This window comes from Corapipo altera, unplaced genomic scaffold (genome assembly GCF_003945725.1).
Source record: "Corapipo altera isolate COAL_440 unplaced genomic scaffold, ASM394572v1 308, whole genome shotgun sequence".
In the NCBI taxonomy this organism is placed as follows: Eukaryota; Metazoa; Chordata; class Aves; order Passeriformes; family Pipridae; genus Corapipo; species Corapipo altera.
Window position 1 is genome coordinate 1,953,195 of NW_020884925.1, and position 17,346 is coordinate 1,970,540.

Below are 17,346 nucleotides of genomic sequence, written 5' to 3' on the forward strand. Positions count from 1 at the left end.
GGACAGCGATGTGATGGGCTTGATAGGGTTTCACTTCCCCTGGACTAACCCCCCTCCTTTTGTCCCTGTCCCCCCCGTTCCTCCCAGTGCTCTGGCAGGCCCCAGCCACATAAGCAGCTTTACTTTTTGGGCTTATGAAGATTAAAGTCATTTACAGGCAAAGCCTGCAAGAAACATGGCTTTGGGAATGGCGAGAAATACCCAGAACTTTCACATGATGTGAAACATCAGGGAGAGTTCTGGTCCTGTCCCCTGCCATGTCCCCTTCGGTCTCCTTGCCCTGGGTTACTGCTGAAGACAAACCCCCTGCCAGCTATCAAAAAAAGGGGGAAAATCTAACCCAAAAAATCCTTTAGGCCTTTGATTTTTCTCCTCCAGACACTGCCGATTTCTGGCACTGACTGATGCCAGGGGGTCTTTGGGAGAGTGTTTGGTGCCTCAGCACCCTCTAGGATGTAATGAGAGGATGCTGAGAGAGAACTGCTGGGAGAAATCCCGTTCTTCACAACTAATCAGGGAGTTTAATCCTGCCAAGCCCCTCCTGCCACTACTGTCCATGCCTCAGTTTCCCCACACAGAGCAGGTTGCTCCTGCCACAGGGCACTGGGTCTCCCTTGCTTTGGGTTGCTGCCTGGAGATGCACAGCCTGGATCCCAGTAGATGATTTCCCTCTTTCCATCAGCTGTGAACCCCTCGGCAGCCTGTGCAGCAGTGTGAGCAGAGGGGACAGGCTGAGTGACACCCTGGGGCTCTTGAGTGCTGGCTAACATCATGTCCCCTTCCTCCTTCTCCTCCTCTTCCCATCAGCAAAGAGATTGGCATTGGGCCCAGTTGTGTCAGCTCCCATCGTGCCTCAAATAGCCGGTGTGAATCATCCGTGGCAGCAGCAGGCACAGAGTTATTCCCACTGCCAGTGCCCCGGTGTGATGGCACACATGGACCTTTCCTCTCCCTGCACCTTCACCACACGGCGTGCAAGGAGGGAACAGGGGCACAGGGTTTAAAAAGCTCTGGGAAATCCAGCCTCCAGTTCTGGCAGCTCTCCCACCTCTCCCCTCCACACCGCTGAGCAGGATCCCAGCTTGGGCTGGACCTTGGTATCCCAGATGGATCAGGACAGGGCTGGGGAGAGCTGGGGTTTGGTGTGCAGAACCTGCAGGGGGTGAAAGGACCAGCTCCAAAGTCACCACATGTTTTGCTCTTCCATCCCTACCCATCACCTACCTCCCTGGCACAGACTCACCGGGATCACCCTGGACAAAGCATCCCTTCCAGCACCAACCCTGGCTCCCTCTGCTCCCAGCAGATATCCTCTCTCTTCTCCATTAGTGCTCCTTCCATGAGCTTTGCCTCTTCCCTCTGTCCCCATATCCTGCCTGCCTTCTCCCCACTACCCACAGAGCTGCAGAGAGCCTTCCTCTTCCTAAACAAGCAAAAATCTCAATCTCCCTTCAAAGGAAGCCAGTTCCAGCTGCAGCAGCCGCTTACTTCACGTTTCCCAGGGTCCCAAAGCCTCCATCCCAAGAGGAGGGGGTGCAACATGCCCCCCACTATTTAATTCCCTCAGTGCTGCTTGGAGCCAATTACCAGCTCTAATTATGGTCCTTCTGCTCCAACCTTGGAGTACGGGCTTCCCAACCCCTGGCATCCCTCTCCAGCATCTGTGCGCTGCCGGCATCTCCTCCCCCTCTGCGATCCACTTTATCACAAGGACTATTTTTAGCATGACGTACAAAGCCATTCCCACCACCGTTCCATGTCGTTCACCTCTTCAGCTCCTCTCTCTCTATCTGGTTTTTTTTTTTTTTTGCCTTCTGAGCACTCCAGGAAATGAAGGCAAGGCTGGGAAGATCCCCCGTGGGAATGCTGCGTGCGTGTGTGGCCGTGTGTGTGTTTCAGCTGGCGTGTGCCTTTGCTCCGGGCTTGCTCTCCACCACCGGCACGAAGCAGCACATGGTCTCCCCATGTGCCTGTTTACATGCTCTGTATGTCTGTCCGGGTGGATTTGTGTCACCGCTCGGTGCAGACACTGCCATGGGAGCCCCCCCTTCATCCCAACCACCTCCCTCTTCTTCCTCACCCCCACAGTACCCCTTCTCCCGGCAGGATAAGCAACCACCCGTCTCTCTGCTGTGACTTTCTTCCCCTCCTCTTCTGCTAAAGCACTCACAGCACCCCCAAACACCCCATCCCTCTGGACAGGGGCTGTATGTCCCGTATGACAGGACCATTCCCACTCCAAACTCGTATCCTTCAGGACTTATGTCCTGTATGATAGGACCATTCCCACCCCAAACCTCCCAAAACCCAGCAGTGATGAGTCTGGGCAGCCCCATGCTCATTGACACGACGACGAGACCAGGGGATTCTAAAGGAATTGGGGGGAACATCCCAACAGCATTCCCACTCCTGGCTTCCCTTCCCAGGGACCACCCGGGGGCTCCCAGGGGATACTCTGCCAGGGCAGGCAGAGGATGAGGATGTGTGTGCACTGAGATTTTTTCATCCTTTGATGATGACAACAGATTTTGGGAACTTAAAATCTTGGTTCTATAGGAATGGGAAGGCTTTCCATGGGAACAGCCTCCCTAGGTCAGGAAAAGGCAGCCTTGGTTTCATTTCCATACCAAGCTGCCTGCTGCACTGCTGTCCACCTTCCTCAGCCAAGGTAAAGTCCAGCTTTATGGAATTCTGCTCAAGTAACATGCCAGGAATTCGTTTTATTTTGTATTTTACAAGACCCTTATCCTAAACTTTCTTTATTCCCTCTGTCAGTGACATGGTAGCACTTTGATCCCAGTAAGGGATCTCCTAGAAGGGATCCCATAGCCCTCTGAAGGGATGTTTTGCTCAAGACCCTGAACTCTTGGGAGCTGGTGGTCCATAACAGCACTGGAAACATCTGGTTAGATGTCACCACGCCTAATCCCTGTGCCCAGAGCAGCGAGGGGCACAGCAGGGCATCCCTGTCCCCATCCCATTGGAGCACCCCCATCAGCAGGTGGGAAGAGCTGAGTGGGAAGAGTGACTCTGCCCCCGCACCCGGGGTCAGGGCTGAGCGCAGTGGTCCCTGTGGTGGCAGGGCCTGTCCCCATCACCAGAAGTGACAATCAGCTGCCGAGCAATGGTGTGACTTCCCCTGGCAGCAGGCTGCCTGCTTTCCTTGGAAATGCCTTCTCCTTTCCTCCCCGTTACGGCTCCAGCGCACGCACACACGTAGCTTTCCAGGATTCCTTCACCTGCTCAGGGTCTTCAAAGGTTTAAACCTTTATGTTTCCTGAATTTTAGGCCGACAAGGATCAGATAGGCCTTTTGATGGCCATATTGCCATGGCACTGCAGGTCAAGGTCACCAAGCCTTCCACTCCTCTCTACAGTCTGTGGGATCACTCCAGGAACCAGCCACTCCAGGGCCATTCAGGGGTCTCTGGAGCATCATATGAAACCCTGGTTGTGGTAACCGTGCCTTTGGAGCCAGTTATGTGGAAAGAAGAGCTGGAATGATCCCTCTCACCATGGCAGAGGGAACTGCTTGCATCCAATTTAAATCAGGTGTCAACGCTGAGAGAGGATCCTCTTAACTTCCGCCGTCTTGTCTGAGGCTGCGATGGGGGGATGTCTCATCTCCCTCCCGTCTAATCCATGGAGATGTGTGATATAGCATAAGCTAATATAATAGGTCATGCAAGGATTTACATCTCATTACGACAGGTTAGAGTCCTGTGAGGATGGATGACTCATCCTTACTTGAATATATTTCAGGGATAAGGAACAGTTCAGCTGCCCAAGGAAAAGCAAATGGGGAAATCAACTACCTTGAAGCATCATTTACCAGCTCATTGCACCCTCTGATTGCCCCCTCATCTCTACCTCCAGGTGGGACACTGGCCTCTTCGAGAAAAGGTAAAGGGATGGGAGAGATGCAAAACCTTGTTGGAGGTCCTTCCCTTTGCCTTTTGCTCCATCCCTAAAAAACCTGGGCTGCAAGAGGGTGCCAAACTCAACCTCGTGGTCCCCCTCCGTGGGGCACATCCATCACCTGGTGAGTGAGCATCCCGAGGGACCAGACCCAAAGCACTGCCAGGAACAGTGTGCTCGTTTTCACCTACTTGTCTTGGCCAAGCATTTCTGCTCATCAGGAGCTGTTTGCTCTTAGTTCCTCAGACAGGGAGGCTCCGTGGGAGCTGACCCATCTAACCCAGCTGGAAAAAATCGGTCCTGACTTCCAGTCTCTTATTGTTAATGGATGCTGAGAGAGAAATCTGGAGTGAGCAAAGCTCCCAGGACCAGCCGCATCCAAAGTCTGCTCTGCACCCATCCAAGGCTCAGGTCTGCCCAGCACTCAAGGACACAAGCAGGGATGCTTTTTCCTTCTCCCTGTCCTTCTTTTCACCCAGACTGACAGCTGGAACATGACCATGCTGTTGGCAATGGGACATTGGCTCCCAGGCTATTTTTAAACAGGCTGTGGCAGTTCATTGTGGGTTAAAATTCATTTTCCATGGGTTTTCCACGGGAAAATGCTCAGGGGGAGCTGCAGATTGGTGTGAAAAGTAAAAGTCATCACTTCAAACAGTGGGGAGGACTCCCGAGCTGCCAGCTGGGGGTGAGCAGCAGCCACAGGGGCACCTGCGTGGTGGGGGATGCTGTGGGTGACACTGGAGTTGTGCCAAATGGCACCTTGAAGGGATCTACCCCATCCCAGTGGCAATTTGCTCATTTGGATGAACTCAAGGGAACTGCTGGCATCGTTCAAGGGTCTCTGCTCTGCCAGGAGAGCCTTTGCCAGGACAAAAGGTCCCCTTTTGTCACCTCTGAAAGGGTGTTGCTATCCTTAACAGCAGCAGTCACTGCCAAACTGTTGACCAGATTCTCATCCAAGGAAAATGCATTATTTTTTAATCTATTTTCTTCTTAAGATATAATTTTCCCTCAGACAGGGGGGAATGGGAGGATATGGGCCGATTCCCTCTCCCTCTGTCACTTTGTTCTATCACTTCACAGCTGTTCCATCATTTTAATCTGCAGAGATTGTCTTTAGATTTCAGAAATGAAATTATTTCCTGCAAGCTGGGATTGGGGTTTGGATCCATGCTCATTTTTCAAGAACAGAGAAGAAAAAAGGGAGAAATGTCTGTTAAAGCCAGGCTGGCCATCTGGAAAGGGAAATGTTGCTGCTGCCATTAATTGCTCACTCCCCAAGGTCTGGAATATGCCTGAAGTCAAAGGGAAGAGCAGGAGTGAGAAGTGGGGATGGAGAGACCGAGGGAATGATGCAATAAAATCAATGCCTGCTCCATCCTCCTGATTTAGGTGATCGATGAACTCGTGGGTGTCTGGGTTGTGGGAACTGAGAGCAGCTTTAATACTAATTAATATTATAAAATCATGGAATCATAGAATCACAGAATGGTTTAGGTCAGAAGAGACCTTAAAACTGATCTTATTCCAATCCCCTGCCACGAGCAGGGACACCTTCCACTAGACCAAGCCCTGTCCAGCCTGGACTTGAACACTTTCAGAGGTGGGAATACTTCCATGGATATCATTAATGGGAAAAAGGGGAGGGAGCATTCCAAGCCAGCCCTTAGATAGACGAGCAAACCGTTGTGGCTGGTGCACGGCACATATAGTTTGTACTGAGTGTCAAGCCCGGCTTTTCCTCCGGCCAGACCGAAGGATGGGGAATAGAGTGACAAAAAGGCGCTTGGGCGGGTTTGCATTTCGGCGGGATGAAACAGTCGGGAATCATGGAGTGGAGGGTGTCCCGGGGGCTCCCCGCCCCCACCGTGGCTGCATCTACCCCCGGTGCCCCTGAGTGGGGGGGGGGGCTCTGGGGGCTCCTTCTTCCCTCGGGAGTGGCGGGACTCTCGGTGCCCCCGGCGTGGGTCGGGACGGCGGCAGCTCCGCCCGGCGGAGGGCGGCGGGGCCGGGCGGGAGGCGGTGCCGTGCAGGGACACACACACCGGAGCTGTGCGAGCCCCGGTGCTGCAGCGCCCGCCGCTCCGCTCCGCTCCCAGCCGGGACTGGCTCCGCCATGGGCGACGGGGCGGCGCGGCCCCGCTGAGCCCCGGACACCCCGGCATCCCGGCAGCTCCAGCACTCCGGCATCCCGGGAACTCGGTACTCCGGCAGCCCGACAGTTCCCCTCCACTGACCCCGGCATCCCCGGAGCTCGGGACTTCGCTGCCCAGGGAACTCACACCCACAGCATCCCAGCTCCTCGGGAACTCCGGTCCGCTGACCCCAGGTCCTCCATCACTCGATACTCCAGCATCCCGGGAACTCGGTACTCCACCGCTCCGGGAACTCCGCTGCGCTGACCCCGGCTCCCCGGGAATTCGGTACTCCGTCATCCCGGGAATTCATCTACGCTGACTCCTGCTTCTCCATAACCCCGTGCCCCAGCTCCCTGGGAACTCAGGTCCCCTGTCCCCGGGTCCTCCACCATCCAGTACCCTGGCAACCCGGGAATTTAGTACTCCACCACCCCGGGAACTCGGCTCCGCTGATCCCGGCTCACGGGGAACTCAGCACTCCGTCATCCCGGGAATTCATCTCCGCTGACCCCATCTCCTTGAAAACCCCGTACTACAGCTAAATGGGAACTGACCCCGGCTCCTCCGTAGCCCAGTACCCCATCTGCCTGGGGATCCATCTCCACTGACCCCAGCTCCATAACCCGGTAGCCCAGCTCCCCGGGCACTCAGTGCTCAGCTCCCCTGGAACTCATCTCTGCTGACCCCAGCTCCTCCATAACCAGGTACACGGGCTCCCCAGGAGCTCCCATCCACAGCACTCCGGCTTCCCGATAGCTCCCTACTCCCGGAACCCCAGCACCGACCATACCTTGGCTCCCTGGTGCTCCAGCTCCCTCTTAGCCCCGTTCCTCGGGCTCCCATAACTGCATCCCCATCTTCCCTACTCCTTGTGCCCCTTAGCCCCCAGCTAACCCCGGTTCTCCCAGCTCCACAGCTGCTGTGCCCACCGGCTCCCCGGCCCCCCGGCTCCCGGGCCCCCTGGAACCGAGGCCATGGCGTTCATGGTGAAGAGCATGGTGGGGGGGCAGCTGAAGAACCTGACGGGAGGCCTTGGCGGCGAGGAGAAGAGTGAGGGCGAGAAGTCTCCGGCCGAGGCACAGGGCATGACCCGCGAGGAGTACGAGGAATATCAACGGCAGCTGGTGGAGGAGAAGTGAGTGTGACTGGCACAGGGACGGGCTGGACCCTCAGGGTCCCTGAAGGAAGGGGGTGCTCCTGCTGCAGTCCCCTATCCCATATATGGGAGCTGGGGAGAGCCAGTACCGGGGACAGCAGGACCGTGAGGGAGTTTAATGAGCCCCCTAATCCCTTAATCCGCTTCCTTGCCCGGGAGATGGGATTGTTTTCTCCTTTCAGGCTGTGCTGGGGGGAGGAAATTGCGGGGACTTTTCAGAGACAATGGGGGATGCTGAGGTTGGGGGGATGTGCAAACCCAAGGATGGGGGGCACAGGCTGTTGGTGACAGCCCTGTGTGGTTCACAGGATGGAGAGAGATGCCCAGTTTGCCCAGCGCAAGGCGGAGAGAGCCACGGTCAGGTCCCACTTCCGAGACAAGTACAGGCTCCCCAAGGTACGGGTGTACTGGAAATGGGGGGGGGGGGGGAGAGGGGAGGGCGCATGGGAAGTCAAAGTCCAAATGCAAAACATCCTTCTCCCCAAATTTTGGCCCCTTTCCATCATCCCTGAACACCGCAGACCACCAGACACTGACTTGATCCCCCTCTGCCCCACTTTTGTTCCCTAAATCCAGTTGGATGAGGGAAAGCCACCTTCACCCCAGACTCCCTGGAGCTGGGAGCAGAGCCAGGGTTACACTTTCCTGGCTGGATTAGCCAGCTTCTCTCTCCAGATTATTTGGCAAATGTCTCCCACCTAGACTCCAGTTTTGGAATTTCTGCCTAATGAACAATTCACTAAAAACAACTTAATCAAGGGAAAATTCAACCATTCTTAGAATTACTACAAGCTCTTCTCCCTCCAAATCCACCCTTTATTCAGAAAGAGTCTCTCAGCAGTGAATACTCCAAATTGGAGCCGGGCTAATATTAGTTCCGAAGGGCCAGCTAAGCCAAGTGAGATTGTTCTGATTGTTTGGTGTTGTTCAGCCAGCCTGGATTCACACCCCCCTGCTTCCCATCCCCTTTTATCACCAGGAAATAAGCAGCCAGAGAATTTCTTTTTCCTCCTACCGAAAGCCAGAAAAGGCAGAGGAAGAAAAGATGGAGATTTTTTTTTTTATTCTCCAGGGAAAATAGGGATTTGTTTGGAGCTGGCCCCACAATCCTTTCTCTGTTTTCTCGTGCTTGAAATGTCCCTTCTCATCTCTTGACAAGTTTCTTCTGCTTATTCCTGATCCCGCTTGGCAGCTGGGCTGCCTCATCCAGAGTCTCCCCATGGCTCTTGGCGCAGAGCTGATCCCGGTCGCCGGTGGGAACAGTTGTTAGGCATACGTGTAGCTTAATTAGGTGCCTAAACCCCCCCCAGTGCATGCTGAAAACCAGTTTATACTGGTGCTGTGCATGGGTTTTCATCTCAGTTCTTGCTGTGAGCGCCCAGGCTCAGCTCAGCTATGTCCCCTCTGGATCAGCATCCCAGACTCAGCCCCAGGGACCTTCCCACATGGACCTCAAAATAGGAAGAGAGCCCAAAGCCCCTGCTGTGACATGCCCCTGCACATGCTTCCAGAAGTCCCCTTCCCACTGTGACATCCCCCCTCCTGACTCTCTCCCGGCCCGTTCCAGAATGAAACGGATGACAACCAGATCCAGCTGGTAGGAGGTGACGTGGAGCTGCCCAAAGAGCTGGCCAAGATGATCGAGCAGGACAACGAGGAGGAGGAAGAGAAGAACTCGGTTATCGGTCAGCTCAGCAACATCCAGAACCTGGACCTTGATTCCTTGAAGGACAAAGCTTCGGCCACGCTAGAGGACCTGAAGCAATCGGCGGAGAAATGCGCCGTGATGTAACGGGGCCGGTGTGACAGTGGGGGAGCAGGGAGGGGGTGCAGCGAAGGGTCTGACGGGGGCTGCTGCCAGCAGCAGGGACCCCACCAGTGTTGTCACCCTTGCCGTGTGTCACTCGGGTCCTCCTGAACCGTGTGACCCCTTGAGTCCCCGACCCAGGTGTTCCTGCTGTGTGGTGTTTGTTTCGTTCTCTGGTCTGAGGTTAGAGCAAAGAGCCAGCATGTCCCCCCCATATCCCAATGCCTCCTCCTGTGCCCATGGCAGCGGGCATCTTTAGCCAGAGCCTGGGCAGTAGCAAGGAAGGAAAATGACCTTGGAGTGTTATTGGCCCATGTCAGTGTGGGAAGGACCGTGTGTGGTGGCCATATGCTGTGTCTCTGCCTCCACGTTTCCACCCAACCTCCCAGAAATGACTGGGAGGCTCCAATTTGCTTCGCAAGGACGAGGCATGGTGCGGAACACCCTCCTTCCCTGCATCCCGTACCCATCACATGAGAAATAACATCCCGTCCGTGCAAGGAACACCAACCCCCTCTGCCCTTGAGGGCTCCTCTAAAGGAGCCAACCAGGAAGGACCTGCTATATGATCCCATTTATCCCTGTGGGAAGGGGGGTGTTGAGGACCAGAAGGCTGAAGCCTGAATTAACACCAGAGAGGAATAAAACTCCTCCCTGGTGCTCAGCTGAGCCCACACCAGCCCTTCCCTGGAGCAGTGGTGTACACCATCCCTCTCCTGGGGTGGGATCCACTTCTGCCCTTGTTCCTTCCAGGAGAAGAACAAAGTGACCAGGAAAGATCTCCTTCTCCTCCCCCTCCATCGTGCTGTAGCTGTGCGCTGTGCTCAGTTGAGTGTCCCTCCACCTCCTGTGCTATCCCCATGCCATGGTACTGTTATAACCGGTGGAATAAATACCAGGAGATGTCTATGCATTTATTTTTCTCCTCAAGCTCTATTCTCCTGATCAAGGTTTCGGGGTGCCCCTTTAGAGAGTAAGGACGGGAGCTCGAGGGAGAAGCATCCCAAAGAAATCATCGCTTCTGGTTGTGGTCACATTTGGGACCAAAGGGATGCTACAAGTGGCTTGTTGTTGGCAGTTGGGTTTAAAAGCAAACAAAATTCCCATTTTTTTCACAGGTTTTTGGCTATTTTAATATAAAACCTTCAGAACACTCAGTCTCGGACACTGTGGGATGTCTGCAGTGCTGCTCTGAGCAAGGACACATCTCTGCAGGGATGAGCCCGTGATAAGTATAGGTGTGACTCCCAGGCGAAGCAGCTCCAGCCAGATGGCATCCCGGCAGGCAGTGGGCTCCTGTGGCGAGGCTTCCTAGAAAAACCTGGCATGAGCTAGGAATTTATCACTCCAAATCCCGAGGTTGCTGATTAACTGCACTTCAGTTTTGTAGGGAAGGTTGGTCATCCAGGAAAACACAGGAGAGGGTGCTGGGAAACTGATATTGTTGTCATTATTATTAATCATCATCATCATTATTGTTGTTGTTATTATTAATATTATTAAGGATGCTGGATCAGGCCATGGCTGGAGCTGCTGGGCCAAGAGATTCCTTTCTGCCCCCAGCTCCCTGTTAAGACTGTGCCAGGGCCAGGTAATTCTGGGAAACTCCTGATCTCCATCCCTGAGAGGACAGACAGACAAAGGCAGCTCAGGTGCGATGCTCTGGCTGTGAGGACATACATCCTCATGACTCTCCAGCCCCAAGGACCAGGAGACCTGCCAGCAGTTCTGGGGACATCTGCCCCCAGGGATCCCAAATCCAGCCCCACACAGCACTGGGAGCTGGGGAAAAATGAGAGGGAAGATTGGCAGGAGCAGCTTTAGCTCTGAAAGGAGATCATACCTGATGAGGATCAGCCCAAGCTGATCTAATCCCCCACCAGGAAAGGGATAGCAGAAAGCAGGCACGGACTGAGCTGAGCCCTTGGCACTTAAATCCCAGGCTGATGGCGAGGCATGATCAATAAACATCACAGAGGAGAGTGGGATCCCGACCAGAGCAGGGAGTCATGGGGCTGGGGGATGCAGTCTTTCCGTTCATCCCACTCAAAACCAGCCAGGATTCTCTCCTCCACCTTTTCCTCTGCCCCCCTTCCCCTCTCCTCCATTCCCGACCCTTCAGCCTTGCTCCGTGCTCTCCCCCGGCCCACGTGCCACCACGCAAAGGCCGCGTGAAGCTCAGTGGGTTTATTTTAGGAGGCACCATGACCCCCAGGCATGTGAAAAGCAAAGCAGCACACGCTTCCCCCCCCCCTCGCCTGGCTCCGCGAGACGTGTTAAGCTTCAGCAAAGCGTTCCCAGCAAAGCGTTCAAAGCACTGGGAGTTCCGAGGATGCTCCGATCTCGCATCCCTGCTCCCATGGCTGGATCGCTGCCTGTACCGGGGTGGAGAGGTTGAGATGGACGGAGAAGAGTTTGGGATGGCGGGAGCAGGGGCAGGCCTTTTCCTTGCCCATCAAGAGATCCATCCCAGCTTCCAGCGTTCCCTGCTGCCAGATCCCTGCGCGTCCCTGCAGCCGAATATCCTGGCTGCCTCCATGCCATACAACTGCTCCAGGCATCAACACACAGACTAAAAAACTTAAAGCAAAGAATTAGCATGGATTAAAGCAAAAAATGTAATTTTTCTCTTCTACACTCCCTGTATGATTCCCTCACCTATGGGGCCAGGATTGGGATGGATTTGTCCAAGTGAGCTGGCTGCTGAAGGATGCCAGCAGCAGGGAATTCTGTTGATAAAATAAAATAAATTTACTGATCAAATAACATAAATTTTATAGACAGAACTCCTGCCCTCCTGCATCAGCCCCTTCCTTACCTGGCCACAGGATCTTCCTCCTTCCTGCTGTGGAGCCTGGGATGAATAAGTGGCTTCCCCAATAGATTAAGCACTAAATGAGCAATTGTTAAAGTGTGGAAAAAATTGAGCCACCATGGAAGGCTGGGGGAATATTCCTTCTTTTTGCAGGCAATTAAACTTCCCTGTGAGCTGCTGCGGGAAGGGGTGGCCCCATCCATCCAACTGTTGCTGGTCCAGCTACCGGGGCTAATCCAGATTAAAGAGCCCTGGGAAACCCCAGGGTTGGTTCCACACACTGACCCAGCTCACTCCAACTCATTGATATCTGAACTCGTATCAACCCACGGGCTGGCACCAGGAGTGCGACAACCCATCTGCCACCCCTGCGTCCCTCTTTGGGTGACAATCTGGCACCAAGAGCCACCCCATGAGGGTTGGAAGAGCCCTTTTGGAGAGCTGGGTGATGGCATGGATGGGACCAGAGCACGGCAGCGCTTGCTCCTCACTGTGAAGCTGAAGCCACGCTGAGTGACAGAGGCCACACTGCCAGGCTGGGGACTGCTCCCTTCCTGCCACTTCCCCTCCGGTCCGGGCGGTGACATTTGGGTAGCGCTCAGCCGAAAAGCCCTGATGCAGAAGAGACTCACATCCACCCCGACACAAAGCCAGGGCACCCCAAGCTCCATCACCCCGGGGGGGAGCATCCGGAGCCTCGTCCTGCTTCCAAAGGCTCCGGAATCAGCCGCGCATAAAGGCAGATGCGATTATCCACGCCGGCTGCTGCAGCCAGCCGGTGCAGCCATCCCCAGTGGCTCCGTGCTAGCCCCAGGCCTGGGGGAGGACACGGGGTTGGAAAGCTCTTTAAAGCCTTGGGATATAATCTCTGCTCAGAATAATAAAAACATATAAAAATGCCTTGTCGCATCTGCCCAGGAAGCTCTTCACCGGCTTGGGCACGGAGCAGCCAGCACAGGGGCAGGATCTGGGGAGAAGGCTGTCTGAGGAAGAGCTTGGTTGGGGTCATGGCTCAGGATATCCTTAGAACCCCCCAAAAAAATTCCCCTCATCAATTGCTCTAGCCCCTCTGCCTTCCCTCCCGGCCCAGCCCAGTCCTTCTTCACCCGCCACAAAAATCTATTGGAGAAAACAAGATTTTACGTAACAGCTCGTGTCGTTCTGCTCTGTGTTTTCCATGCACACAAAAAATAAAAAAGATGGGAAGTGAAAACAAGGTCAAACCTTGCTTTGGCTGCCTCGTGTCCCCAGGGAGCACGGGGAAGGAGAGCACTACCGGAGCAGAGGAGAGCACACCCTGGCTCTGCTCCTGGGGGACAGGGATGAGGGTCCCCAGCCCTCCTCGATGGCTCCAGGATCCCATGCTGGCTCTGGGTCCTGGGCTTGGCTGGAGACCCTCCTAGGGCTCAAATCACAAACCTGAGAGCAGAGGAGGTGGAGAAACCAAAATTAGTATTTATTAAAGACAATAAATTACATTCCCTTGAGATACAGAAGATTTTGAGACGAGTCCCTTGTTTTGCAGGACAGGCGGACCTCAGCACCCCTGACAAGTGATTGCCGGAAATATGGTTTGGATCTTGGGGTTGTCAGAGCCCTGAGGAGTGGAGCAGAGCATGCAGGATGCCGAGGACGTCTGCCCCTGAAGGTGGTTGATTCCTGCTCATGTCAGACTCAGTCGGTCCCTGCTGAACACTGCTCACACCCATGACAATGATGATGCAGTCAGTACCTGCCAGACTCCAGGTCTGGAAACAAAAAGCCTCATTCCCAATGCTCCAGCAGTGAGAGGGAGGTATGGCTGGGCTGGGACAGTGCACAGGGGTGCTGGAGGCTGGATGAGCCGTGGTGGGTACAGAGGTAGAATGCTGGGTGAGGAAGGCACAGCAGAGCATCCCCGACCACCCTGAGCTCCCGGCTGGGATCCGTGGACCTGGGCTGTGCAGACGCTCCCCCAGAATTTGGGAGGTGGAAGAAACACCCAGCCAAAAAATCAGGGTGGATATTCTGCTGGAGCCCGGTGCCAGGATAAAAATACCCATCCCGTGGCAGCCAGAGGAGGGAATTAGAGTGGAATAACCCGCCCGCCGTGGAAGGGGAGGCTGCAGCAGACGGTCAAGGCAGGGCTAGGAGGGAAACGAGCCCAGTGCCTGGGAGAGGAGGCAGATGGCCCTGTGGACCCCCCGGGGATGGGAGCCCGAGGGTGACTTCTGAGGCGTTACCCTGATGCAGAGGGGACGGAAGCCTCGTCTTTCCGACGGCATCTCTGCACAGGGCAGTGAGCAGCATCCACTGGCTGGCTCCTGGGAATCACTGCAAGGTACAGGCTGTGCCGGGGGACAGAGGGGACTCACCTGGCTGCACACACCACTGTCACCCTGTCCAGGTGGGCTCCCAGACTTGAATGACCCCATGCTGGGGGGAGACGATGGTGTACGGGGTTGGGATCACCCGTGGGCAGGGATATCCCCATGGCTGTGGCAGCTGGAGGGATATTCCCCACCAATCCCCTCTGAAAAGGAGGACTCACCACTCCGGATGGGCTCTGCCAGCGCCTCCTTGCCCACAGACTGTGCCTGCCGCATCTGCCAAGGGAGAGGAGAGTTTCCAACCTGTATCCTCGCTCAGCTCCAGACCCACACCAGTCAACTGTACCTTGATCTGATCCTTCAGGTACTCAGCTCGGGCCATCAGCATCTGGATCTGGCAGAGGGAGAGATGACACAGTCTCTTTGGAGCCAGGTCAAGGGGGACAGGTGGGTGTCCCATGGCTGGCACTCACCTCCGCATGGAGCAGCTCCCGTCGCCGCCCTGCTGGCTCCGCTGCAGAGGAAAGAGGGATGTGCCATTGGACAAGGCATGAGAGCAGGATCCGCCCCTGCCCTCCAGCTCCCATCACAGCCCCAACTCACCAGCCAGAAGGAGCAGCAGCTCCCCCAGACTCTGCTGGTACAGCTCCAGGGCGTCACCATCATCCCCGCCTTCGTCCTCCTGCAAGAGATCCCAGGAGCTGGCTGCAGCTGGGGGGATCCATCAGGTCCCTCCCCACCAGGTTTGCTCCTTCCCCTTCCACTTGAGGGAAGAGGGGGACCCCAAACCCACCCCTCACCTTGGCCATGGCAGCTGAAGCCACTTCCAGCGCTGCGCAGAGCCGAGGTTTGTCCTTGGCCATCTCTGCAAGGAGACATGGCAATGGGGATTGCCCAAAACATTCACCCTTCAGCCCAAAACCCCACCAGTGCCCCGTGACTGCTCCAACACTGGAGGATCCCTGAAAATCCAGCACCTTTAAGGAGCTCTCTAGCTGGGTTCCCTTTCTCCAGTAGGTTCTTGTTGCTGGAGTTGACCAAAGCCTTCAGCTCCTCTGCTCGGGAGATGTACTGCCCCATCTGTGCATATTTGGGGGGTGAGGGGATGTCATGGGGGAAAGAGGATGGGGGTGTAGCCCCCCACCTCCCCGGGGGTTTTTGGCTCACCTTGGCCCGGATGGCTTCTTTCCGCCGTGCATCGCTTTCATCTGCGGGGGAAGGTGACCAAACACTGGGGTGGTTGGACTGAAAACTGACCTCACCCGGGGTGCTGCCCCCCCCAAACACACCCAGGGCACACACAGCCCCCAAGGGGGACTCACAGTGCAGTGCTGGCACGAAATACTCCAGGGCTTTGCAGTAGAGGGAGAGGGCGGCGTTGGCATCCCTCTCTTGATCCTTCCTCACTGCCTCCACCACCAGGTCAGTCTGGGGGACACGAGGTGGGGCTCAGGGCTCAGCCCCCCCACATTCCCAGGGTGCAGCCCCCCAGGTCCCTGCTCACCGCCTTGCCCAGGCTCTCAGGGCCCGGGACGTGCTCCATGTCCACAAAGGGGTGGGCAAAGAAGCGTTCGAAGGAGATGCGCTTCAGAGGGTCCCTCTCCAAGAGTTGTCCCAAGAGATCCCGGCATTCTGGGGAGAGCTGGGGTCGGCTGGGAAGCTGGGGAGGGAAGGGGCTGAAACCACTGACTGCTGTGAGAACCCATCTCATCCCATCCCATCCCATCCCATTCCCCATTACCTTCACAACCCAGTCACTGCGAATCTTCTCCTCCAACTCGGCGAAGGAGTGAGAAGCAAAGGGTGGCTCCCCAAAAAGTGCTTCTGCAGGAGGAGAAGGAGAATTGGGGGGAGCTGGAGAGGGAGAAACCTGCCCTGAGTGGACCCCCGAGGAGATAAAAGCCAAATCCCACCGTAAAGGATGACGCCCACCGACCACAGGTCCGCACGGGCATCGTACTGCTGGCGACACACCATCTCAGGGGCCATGTAGAGGGGGGAGCCCCGCAGGACATGCTGCTCATCCCATGGTGACATGTACTGCGCAAAGCCAAAATCTGGCAGGGAAAGAGCTCATGGAGGGACAAGGAGAAAGAATTCTCCCCCACCAGCCCCTGCCAGGGAGCTGCTCTGACCTGCCAGCTTCAGCTGGGGGTTCTCCGGCGCGCTCAGGAGAATGTTCTGTGGCTTGAGGTCCAGGTGGGAGATGTTGCGGTCGTGGAGGAACTTCAGGGCGCAGGCTGGGCGGGTGGATGGGCACGTGGCAGTGTGGCCCTGCCCCAAAAAAACCCCCAGGGAGGGTCCCCAACAGGCAGTGTGTCCTTACCAAGCTGCTGCAGGAAGATGCGTGCCACCTTCTCAGGCAGGATCCTGCGCATCCGGATGAAGCGGGAGAGGTCGCCCCCAGCACAGAACTCCATGATCAGATAGATGTGATCGCTGTCCCACTGCAAGGCAATAAGACCTCATCATGCCACACCAGCCAGTTCCACCCACACGGGTTCGCCTGGACCAGTTTGCCCAGTTGCTGCCACCAAGCAACACTGATACACCCCTGGGAAGCTGGGACGGACCCAAGCCAGAGTAGTTTTGGCTCAGAGCGCCCACCAGGAAAGCCCCCAGCCCACCTGGAAGTCCTTGAGCTCCACAATGTGCGGGTGGCGGATGGTCTTGAGGATCTCGATCTCTGTCAGCAGGTTCTCCATGGATTCCCGGTTCAGACTCCTCCTGCTCACACACTTGATGGCTACCACTTCACGCACGTCCCTCTGCCAAGGACGGGGGTAACCCTGCAGCCCCCCACCCAAACAGCCATCCTGGGGTGCTCCCCCAGTCTGCCAGAGAACGAGGGGAGGAACCCTTGCGAGGGGGCTGCAGGTCCCAGGCTGGGGCTGTAGGGGTTGTACCCCACGTGGAGAGCTGGAAAAGGGGGGGGTCCCACGGCAGTGGCGGAGCAGATTGAGGGGCAGGAGGGGGACCCCCGCGGCGGGCCAGGCCCTACCTTCCTGAAGGCCTTATAGACGGTGGCGTAGGTGCCGGAGCCAAGGCGCTCGGTAAGGATGAACTCGTCCAGGCGCGGCGGGGCCCAGCCGGACCCGGCCATGGCCCCTCCGGACCCGGCACACGGGGCCGGGACCCGCTTCCGCCTTCCCGGGGCGCCACGGCCTTGGACACGCCCCCGCCACGCCCCGACAGTGACAC

General features: G+C 56.2%; 2 protein-coding genes across 10 annotated transcripts; one reads left to right on the forward strand and one right to left on the reverse strand.

Moving 5' to 3' along the window:
• Positions 1 to 5,985: 5,985 nt before the first annotated feature.
• On the forward strand, positions 5,986 to 9,928 carry CPLX3 (complexin 3). Of its 4 annotated transcripts, XM_027657894.1 has the most exons (5): positions 5,986 to 6,343; positions 6,967 to 7,193; positions 7,523 to 7,610; positions 8,782 to 9,014; positions 9,775 to 9,928. In XM_027657894.1, the coding sequence occupies exons 2-4, from the start codon at positions 7,033 to 7,035 to the stop codon at positions 9,004 to 9,006; spliced, it is 474 nt and encodes a 157-aa protein (XP_027513695.1). In that variant the 5' UTR covers positions 5,986 to 6,343; positions 6,967 to 7,032; the 3' UTR covers positions 9,007 to 9,014; positions 9,775 to 9,928. The 4 variants fall into 4 exon arrangements, with proteins under 4 accessions (XP_027513695.1, XP_027513694.1, XP_027513696.1 ...); XM_027657893.1 differs by having other exon boundaries at positions 8,782 to 9,928; XM_027657895.1 differs by having other exon boundaries at positions 5,986 to 6,288; positions 8,782 to 9,928.
• A 3,011-nt stretch (positions 9,929 to 12,939) lies between these two features.
• ULK3 (unc-51 like kinase 3) lies at positions 12,940 to 17,319 on the reverse strand. 6 transcript variants are annotated; one of them, XM_027657880.1, is made up of 16 exons: positions 17,147 to 17,319; positions 16,773 to 16,913; positions 16,472 to 16,592; positions 16,281 to 16,385; positions 16,059 to 16,202; positions 15,887 to 15,969; positions 15,650 to 15,805; positions 15,468 to 15,573; positions 15,313 to 15,353; positions 15,123 to 15,225; positions 14,946 to 15,010; positions 14,749 to 14,827; positions 14,619 to 14,659; positions 14,367 to 14,539; positions 14,059 to 14,163; positions 12,940 to 13,255 (listed from the first exon to the last, which is right to left on the reverse strand). In XM_027657880.1, exons 1-16 carry the CDS (start codon positions 17,246 to 17,248, stop codon positions 13,243 to 13,245), a joined length of 1,578 nt encoding a protein of 525 aa, XP_027513681.1. In that variant the 5' UTR covers positions 17,249 to 17,319; the 3' UTR covers positions 12,940 to 13,242. The 6 variants fall into 6 exon arrangements, 5 of the variants coding, with proteins under 5 accessions (XP_027513681.1, XP_027513679.1, XP_027513682.1 ...); XM_027657878.1 differs by lacking the exon at positions 12,940 to 13,255 and adding an exon at positions 13,264 to 13,433; XM_027657881.1 differs by lacking the exon at positions 12,940 to 13,255 and adding an exon at positions 13,264 to 13,433 and having other exon boundaries at positions 16,773 to 16,872; positions 17,147 to 17,255.
• Between the last annotated feature and the right edge of the window lie 27 nt (positions 17,320 to 17,346).

Coding starts and splice junctions, on each gene's coding strand:
- CPLX3 (XM_027657893.1), top strand. CDS start 7,033: ATGGCGTTCATGGTGAAGAGCATGGTGGGGGGGCAGCTGAAGAACCTG. Junction 7,194..7,522: donor CGGCAGCTGGTGGAGGAGAA/GTGAGTGTGACT, acceptor TGTGGTTCACAG/GATGGAGAGAGATGCCCAGT. Junction 7,611..8,781: donor ACAAGTACAGGCTCCCCAAG/GTACGGGTGTAC, acceptor GGCCCGTTCCAG/AATGAAACGGATGACAACCA.
- ULK3 (XM_027657878.1), bottom strand. CDS start 17,248: ATGGCCGGGTCCGGCTGGGCCCCGCCGCGCCTGGACGAGTTCATCCTT. Junction 15,806..15,886: donor GCAGTGACTGGGTTGTGAAG/GTAATGGGGAAT, acceptor TTCCCTCCCCAG/CTTCCCAGCCGACCCCAGCT. Junction 15,226..15,312: donor AAGAAGCCATCCGGGCCAAG/GTGAGCCAAAAA, acceptor AAATATGCACAG/ATGGGGCAGTACATCTCCCG.